Source organism: Nannobrachium achirus (genome assembly GCF_963921795.1).
Source record: "Nannobrachium achirus genome assembly, chromosome: 16".
NCBI lineage: Eukaryota > Metazoa > Chordata > Actinopteri > Myctophiformes > Myctophidae > Nannobrachium > Nannobrachium achirus.
Genome location: NC_137823.1, coordinates 58,283,227 through 58,292,616, shown reverse-complemented (window position 1 = coordinate 58,292,616; position 9,390 = coordinate 58,283,227). Strand labels below are relative to the sequence as shown.

Below are 9,390 nucleotides of genomic sequence, written 5' to 3'. Positions count from 1 at the left end.
AAGGAACGCTGTCAGTCAAAGTGACTACTGGCCAATCACAGCGCGACTTTTCCGAGACTTATCCAAGGACCACAATTCAATTCAACAGAGCCAGTTCCGATGTTGCGGTGCTCAGCTGTAAAGACCCAGCGTAAAGACCCGACCCTGCCTCTGATTGGCCTGGCAACTTCCCTATGTGTGACACACGCGGAAGCAATGAACACGGAAGTGATGAAGATTCCCTTGGTTGCTAAATGCATACGCCCCCTAGCCGAAGGAGGCATCTACCTTTCTATGTCTATGATGACAGCAACCTGCCTAGCGGAGCAGCGGAGACTCCTTCAACGAGATGAGGACCGAGCGCATGCGCGACACGTCTTTGGCATGCTTGCTGGACTCGGGGTTGAAGTCGCAGAGCCGCGCCACCTCCTCCCACGCGGTCCCCGGCTTGTTCTCGTCCAGGTCTGAAACCGCCGCCTTCTCGGCCGCCCTGGTGACCTTGGCCATCTGGACCTCCTCGTTGTACCTGGTGTGCCACTCCTCCAGCTCAACGATCGCTTTGTCCTTCCACTCTACCTCCTCCTGGCGGGATCTGGCGTCCAGGGCCTCCAGCCTCCCCCTCTGCTGCTCCTTCCACTGGCGCAGGGCCTCCGGCTCCTCCTGCAGGCCGTCAGCGGTGGAGACGGCTGCGTCGGCGGCGTCTGATGGGCCGTTGCACTGCTCATGACGCTCTCCATTTAGAGGCGTACCGATGGCGTCTCCCAGGGATGAAGGTGCCTGTCCGCCTTCCAGGACGCATAAGTCTTCGTTTTCGATCCACGTGAAATCGCTCTCCTTCTGGCCTAGGAAACGAGCGGGGAGGGGATCCTCCTCCAAACCAAACTCGTGACCTAACGTGACCGCAGGGACGCCGTCAATATCCTCCATTTCTATATTGTTCTACGTACTAGATAGAGAGAAAAGTAATAGTATGACAGATTAATTGCAATTGTAATCACCACAGGGTAGCTAGAGATGATGAGGGGGCCTGCTGGACAGTTATATACTGTAGGCATAGGCCTGGTGTGATGTAAGCACAGACGTAGCACAAATTCATTGCCTAAATATGGACTGTTGGGCAATTCTATCCAATCCAATAACAGAATTGCCCTGTGGGTAGACTTTGGACGCGAGACATAACATGCCCATATATGGAGACTATTCTGTCACATGGATTCCCAGATGTGTCACTGATGATGCGATGACACACACTGTCATCGCTCTGTGATATCTCAATCTTACGGAGGTTACCATGACGTTTTCAGTGGGATGTTTGGGGCTCTGTTAATGGCTGTGCCTTTGTCAAAAAAAATGGCACCTGCATGTGTGATACCAGATCTTACCACACGGTGCTCACTTCACGTGGTATCAAACACGACCAGGGGCGTCACAAGGGGTAGGAAAGTGGGACTGAGTTACTGGGGCCCAAGGTGGTGGGAGGGGCCTTAATTATTATATACTTTAGCTATTGAAAATAGCAGATATACAAGCTCACAGCGCGGCACCGAGTGCCGCGCTGCGAGCTTGTAGATCTGCTATTTTTGAAAAGTCGTGAAAATGTGTGCAAATCTTTGAATATATGTGTTTTTTAAGCGAACATTTGTAACTAAAATTTTGCTTCTGGGGGGGGGGGTCTCTGGAACTCAATATTTTGAGATGGGGTTCCGTGGCCAAATACATAACATTTTGGGGGTCCTTCAAATGAAAAGGTTTGAGCTCAGAAACATAGGTTTTTCAAAAAAACCTCAGAAGGATTTGAAACATTCAAAGATTTTCATGATTTTTCAAAAATAGTCCGTGACGTCAGTTATAACTTATCTCCATACATGGAGATCCGTGCTCCAACACACACAACGCCAGACGTAGGAGCGGTTAGCACCGCTCAAAAATTATACTGACCAAAGCCCTGAGCTCTTGGGCTCCTGGGCCCAGGCGGTAATCAAACCATGCTTCTGGGAGATTGTGAGATACTCTCTACAAAGACCTAGTACTGTATATACTGTATGTGTAATAAACTTTATATAATATGTACAAACCTATACTGTAGCTATGTCTACACTACAGTAGGCCTATATATGATTTATATGTGTTTATCCAACCCACAATTACATAGGTACATTTTATATGAGATGCTTTGGTTTCCTGTCAATAAGCCAAGTGCTTTCTAGGATCTTCTTTTAGTTGACCTTGTACCAGTGAACTGTACCGTCATGAAACTGTACCCTTTTCTATGCAAACTTCTAATAAAGCCTTCAATCAATCAATCAATCAATCAATCAATCAATCAATCAGGTATGAAACAAAAGCACTTTGACATCTGTAGCAATTGACAAACACCTTTTCCTTTGTGTGGCACCAAATAACCATACATGATATGATAGTCAAATGCAAAGCTATGTTGAGGTACCTCGACTCTCACCACAAGCCTTCTACTCTTTGTTTGTAATGGAAACCCAGTCAATTGGGTATGGCAGGGGTAGCTATGCAGCTGGTCCAGTGGGGGAAATAAAAGTTACTTTTAAATCCATGAATGTCTCTTTGTCTATCTGTGCTGGACTGGTTATTATGTTGTTAAATTACAGTAAAATAACTACAAATGTAAAATGTAACAAGGTATTATAATTATATCCTCCCCATCTTGACAGCAGGTCAGCTGCACAGGTGCAATGCATTATTGTTAATTGTGACACGTTTACCAACATGCCAAGTTTAGCTGCACTTGAACAACCAACCGTTCAAGGCTGCCATATCCAGCCCAAGAAACCGTAGAAACCGGGAAATTACTAAACACGATTTTTTTCGCGAGGACTCCCATCTTTGCCATACCCTAGCTTTTGCTGAACCGACACCACTGTGGAAACCATTAACAAGCGGTTACAAAGACAGCCATTTAAAACATCACATTTCCTACAAAAATATCATAGCAGGCTATCTCCAAAGACATGAGAGACTCAGCACATCCCTGTGACCACAAAGAATATACAGCTTTAAGGCAGTTTACACGTAACAGTAGTTACTGTAGTAGTTACAGTACACACACAACGCCAACGGCATGGGCACTTCATAATCACAAACAACTTGTTAAAACAAGTTTTCCACTTACACATAATGTGGGTAGCAGATCTGGTCCATCCAATACTGTTTGGGAATCTACCACAGGTGTGGGCAATTTTAATTTCCACACCAGCTCCAGGAGGCTACATCTACTCTCATCACCAGTAGCTACTATACTGTAAACCCCATCACTAAAATAGCCTATAATAGTGACACATTTAAGGGATATTATTAGTATTCAGTGTAACATTTGTACAGTATCTAATTTCAATACATTTAGTAACACTTATATTAACAGTAAGAACTTAAATACAAATACACTGGACATTAAACATACAATACAATTTAATACAGGGGACTGTAGTAATTAAAACAAACAATAAACTTGCATGTTTATAATTTGCTGACCGCAATTCTCTGACCATTACCCATCACTGCAGAGTACGCAGAACAATGTGGATTTTAAAACGTCTTTTTACTTCCTCCTTTATTGTATCATTATCTTTGATGAACTTGACATGTTCCTGCTAAAATGTACCCCTTTTTTTTCACTTTTGATTTTCTTGACTCTTGAAATTGACATCTTGTCTGGAATGCCACCTCATATTTAATCCCCATAAACTACAACACAGTATAGTACAGTAGGCCCTACAGTACACTGCCCTACAAAGACAGAGTGAAGTAATTATGTACAAGAATTTCACTAAAATCGGGGTCATAAAAGTGATATTAAACTGATTCTATAACTGTTCTTGAGCTAAATGTTCATCCCCCAATATCATGAAGGCTAATTTGACCTTTGGGCGACACAAATAAGTCGGTGTGTCCGAAAACGTAGTTACTGCACTCTGCCTTTGTAGGGCAGTACAGTACAATACAGTAGTACTATAACAGCATTTCTTTGGTTGGCCTTCTCCCCTCTGACCTTTGTCAACTTCTTGGTTGGCTCTTCATCCTCTTCATTTCCTGGTTAATCAGATGAGGTAATTGACAATCAACTGAATGGAGAGGCTGGCTGAAACTAATCTGTTAATGAGATTACAGGACCATTTATAGGACAGGGAGACAGAGTAAGCTACGCAACACAAAGACCCAGCATGGCATTACAATCATTCATGATTTCAGCTTCCTATTATTACAAGTAACTTGACCCAGATCCTGCTTAGACGGTTGGGTTTACGCATATTCAAAGGATTTTTGTCTCCGCCAGGCGGAAAGGCATGGCCGAGAGAAACTCATTTCAGTGAAGAGGTTTGGTGCAGAGGGAAAAATCTAGGGGACCAAGTACAGATCCCTAGGGGAACCCTGGTAGAATAGGGTTTCAAGAGGTTAAACGTATTATCAACACATTCCGATAATACATGCCCACGGCACTTAGAATATCACATAAAATATCTAGGTCCACACGACAAAGATATCTAGATCTAACAAGCACACAAACAGTAAAGTCTTCAGAGATATCCGGGTTCCCTGTCTACACGGATCCAGTGAATCGGATATTTTTCAATCTCTCCACTTATTTATATTCAAAAATATCCAGTTTTGCGGCCGAAATATCCAGCTTTGTGTGGCTGCAAGCCCCAACAGCACCAAAAAATTCTAGATTCAGAAATATCCAGCTTCATGTAGCCGGCACCTTAAAGCACAAAACAATAGACAATAAGTTATAAAATCCCCCTTTTATTCGATTGGATTTTCATCATCATATAAATACACATTTACAGATAGTCCACAAGGATCCATGTTTCGACAATGAATGACACACACACAAAAAAGAATAAACTTCTTTTTGACCTGCAGTCAGGAATCATTTCAGTTACAAGATGGACAGTGGCCTCTTCTTCTGCCCCCATATCACAGCAGGGTCCCCATGACGACACCCCAGATCACAGGGTCCCCATGACGACTCGTGGAACAAGGTCTGGAGACCATCTGTCAGGTCTAAACAGAGCTGATGCCATTTTCTACGGCTACCAGGGACGTGCTGGCCATTGGGAAAAGCGGGACAACTCCCGAACGGCCGGTTCATTCCCGGCCGGCCATTTGGAAAAAAATAAAATGTTGGCCTTCGTTCCATTTTGGGGGCTGGGCGGCCAACAAAGTAAATCGTCACTGACGGGCAGAAACCTCGTATCTCCAAGTTTCAAATGTAAGCCCTGCTTCATCATACAAGGCCGTTCGTTACACAAAAGTAGTGAAAACAGCAGATCTACAAGCACACAACGCATCGCGGTGCGAGGCGTTGTGTGCTTGTAGATCGGCTGTTTTCATTAGTTTAGTTCATTTTCAAAATGAAAAATACAAAACAAACGGTTTTGGACATACAAGGTTTCCACTCGACAACGACGAAAAAAGAAAGAGAAAAATGAGGGCCTCTCCAACTCTTTTTCCCGGGCTGAATCAGGGGCCCAGCACGTCCCTGACGGCTACCTTGAATTCTGATATTCTACCCTTCCCTCTTAGGTGTGTAATCACCCCAAACACGGCGAGGTGTGCACCTGCCTTCCATGCGTCACTTGATGGATTTCACAGTAAAAAGGGGGGGAAGCCCTTTGTAAAAGAAGAATCAAAGTTCTGCCTGTGTGGGCCCTCTGTCAATGGATTTAAGTCAACGCCTACATAAATTAAAAAATAAAGATGCTAAAAATGTATGTACACTATGAAAAACAAGATTATGATTTTGTTACACCTTTTCCATTTACAATGAGGTCTCTCAAAACGTGGATGTTGCACACACTCCAATAAAACTGACAATTATTTACACAGGAGAAGAATTTGACAGGAACAAATTCTCTCTATGGCCATGTCACATTTACACTGAAATGAAATCAGTTTATTCTGATTTGAGAGAAGAAGAAAAATTAAAACACCTAGCGGAATTATTACAGGATCTTTTTTCTTTTTTTTTAAAATCTTTATGGCTATTAAAAATGTTTAATTTAAAGAAACAAAAAGGTAACAAGGAAATATATGAAGTTCAATATGAGTCGAGTAAGAATTTTAAGGTCTGTTTCTATGTAAACACTTCACTTTACTAAATCAGTGGCCAATTTTCAGTCTGCCACAAAGGGCCTTCATGGGTGCATGAATTGTATCTGCTCCTCCTTCACTCACAATTTTGATACTACTGGCTTTTTACATCTTACGCCCCCTTATGCCCCTTCACATATCGTCACCGTCGGGCAGAAACCTTGTATCTCCCAAGTTTCAAATTTGTATGTTTTTTCGCAAAGTAAAGCCCTGCTTCATGATCAAACAACCATCGCACAAAACTAGTGAAAATAGCAGATCTACAAGCACACAACGCCTCGCGGTGCGAGGCGTTGTGTGCTTGCAGATCGGCTATTTTCAGTAGTTTAAATCATTTTTAAAATGAATACAAAATAAACTGTTTTCAACATACAAGGTTTTCAACCCCACAACGGCGATATGTACCAAACATTCCTGTACAGTATGAGATCATGAAAGCTTAGAGCCATTATACATCTAGAATTAATGACAAAGCCAAGAGGGCTATGTTTACGGTATAGTGATGTTGGCAATATCCTAGGGTTTCAAACAATCTGCCCATATAAGGACTGATTTAGACCAGGGACAACTAATGAAACAGCTGGTAGAATAGAGAGAACTAGCAGTCGAGAGTTCTCAGGATCAGAGATGAGAACCACAGATCCACGGTTTCAGGCCTTTTGACTTCCGCTCCGAAGCATTTGAGTGTGTCTGTGTTGTATCCATTTATCAGCCACCCTGAAGCCCAGTTGATAGAAACAAGGCTATCGTTGTTCTCAAAGGTTGAAACTGCAGCGGAATTTCACCCATACCGTCAGCCAAATACGTAGCGCCAAATGAAATGAATAACCACATGAAATGAACGACCACATACAAAACCATTGCAATTCACTAATAACCGACAAAAAAAAAAGCACAGTGGACATTGTAAACGGTTCCACTCTACAAAGAACAGCGTAGTGACATTGACAAAATTTAAGCCACAAATGTGGAAGATTTTACGATATAGACCTAAATGGAGACCCAGATAGGATCTAAAAAGAAACCACCGTGTTTCTGGAGTGGGTTTCAGATTTCGTACATAGGAACGATCAATCAGCCAGGTGTACTGAATACTTAAAAAGAAATCTTGCAGTATGGAGGCAAAGAAGAAAAAGACAAACTTGTACCTTGTAAGAATGCCTTCCATAATTATACAGTATAACAAAATATTATGAATACGGTGCATTTCAGCAACACCTCTACCATCATCAGGTGAGATTCCAAATCAAATTATACAGTATCTATATCACTCCTGAAACTGTAATTTCTCTCGTGAAGCCCATACAACTCTATCCATACCCTTACTTTTAGGAAAACACTGACCTTACAAATGTACTATTGGATAGTACCACCTCTGATATTTCTCTGTGGATGCAGTATATGCATTTCTAGGTACTGTAGTGCAGGGGTTCCCAAACTTTTTTGTCTCAGGGCACCCCATGAATATTGTTTTAATCCGAGGCACCCCTACATTATAATTTTCTCTCCCAGCACCTTATATTTATAGCATACCGTCGTTGTTGGGTGGAAACCTTGTATGTCCAAAACCGTTTGTTTTGTATTTATCATCTATAAAATGTACTAAACTAGTGAAAACAGCAGATCTATAAGCACACAACGACACGAGTCGTTGTGTGCTTGTAGATCGGCTGTTTTCACTAGTTGTGTGCGACAGAGGTATGAGTTTCTGCCGACAGTGACAATATTTTAGTGATTATTTATGTTGCGAGGAAAATGCTTGAGATAATAGCCATTTTGGTTAGAACTGACTAACTTTGTACTTCAAGTTTAAAATGATACTAAATATTTTTTCAAGTGTCCAAATAAATTCCAAATATTATCAAATGATCTCGCGGCACCCCAGGGTGCCCCGTCACCCACTTTGAAAACCCCTGCTGTATTGCAATGCACACGGTGAGTGAAGATCACACTCCAAACCCTTCAAAGTAGGTTCATTATCATACACTAGCAGAGGTCTTCAACAGGGGGTCCGCGGAGGTACTGCAGGGGGTCCGTGGAGATACTGCAGGTGGTCCGCGAAATTGCTGCTCCGCGAAAATGGCCATTTGTCTTTAAATATTTTTAAAACGTTTTCCAAATTTATGTTAAAAATACATCATGATTCTGTCCATTTTGAATAGCTTGTATAGGCCTACATGATAACTGTGCAATTGACAGATTGTTGATAGTATTGACATTGGTTCTCAATTATGTTTAGAAATGGTAGTGGTATGGCCACAGGCCACCCTGCTCGCTGTACCTTGTACATGTATGTTTAAAATAAGAAATATGTTGTAGCCCCTACCTCCCCACCCTACGAGGTGGTAGGTAGGGGGTCCCTGTTCCATCTCCCGATCAGTTTGGGGGTCCCTGGCCTGAAAACGTTGAAGACCCCTGCACTAGATTCTCAGGGCAAATGTCACCTTGCAGTGACAATATGAAATCACAGCCAGAATCAAAAAAGCGATATTGCCAAGATGGAATGAGGCGAGAAGAAGTGACATTGCAGGGTGAAATAGTAAAAAGGTGTTCATGGACTAACACTTGGTGTGTGGATATCTTTGATATAACTTCACACTCCTCTAACCTTTGAAAGATAAATGGCCACCAGGCTTCTCTAAGAGCTGGCAACACGACGATGACGACATCGCCCAATATGCGTTTCTCATCCAGACTTGCCCCCTTGAAATCCAGAAAACAGACACCATTAGTGTTTGCATAAAAAACAAAAAAATGTACAGACCCGTTTTGCACAGTGCATAGACCCAGGAACATATTGTACACACACACAACATAATAATACATCACTCGTCTAGTGGCTTACACAGAGCAAAATGGCATTTCCCATTGGCGCTCATGTCTTTGAATGTGAACTTGGCTGGCTACATGGGGCTTCTGGCATTTTTTGGCTTTGGTCTAAATAGAATTGTGACGGGAAAAGAAAGAGAAAAAGAAAACAGGGCAATATAAAAAAATAATAACTTGCAGACGTTCTTTGTTACCTGTTAAAAACAATGAGTTAAGTGTTGAATTGACTTCTCGACTTCTCTTTTTTTTCCATCCACAGGTTTCTCTGTTACAGTTTCTTTTTTTTTTTTTTTTCTATTTATCGTCTGTTAAAGTCAAGGTGTTAATCTGGGGGCTTCTTCTTTAGTCCAACTAAGCACCAGACGATGGCACCAGGGCACAAGGGACTGTTGTATTCGTCTATGTTAGTAGTATGTATGTGTAATGGTGTAGTGGTACTGTAGATGTGTGTGCACATCT

The 9,390-nt window shown here is 42.2% G+C and overlaps 1 protein-coding gene across 1 annotated transcript; it reads right to left on the bottom strand.

The window, feature by feature from the left end:
- Positions 1-297: 297 nt before the first annotated feature.
- Positions 298-906, bottom strand: LOC308301164 (clathrin light chain A-like; the record flags this gene model as incomplete). Its single annotated transcript, XM_080745057.1, has 1 exon — positions 298-906. The coding sequence occupies one exon, from the start codon at positions 904-906 to the stop codon at positions 298-300; it is 609 nt and encodes a 202-aa protein (XP_080601183.1).
- Between the last annotated feature and the right edge of the window lie 8,484 nt (positions 907-9,390).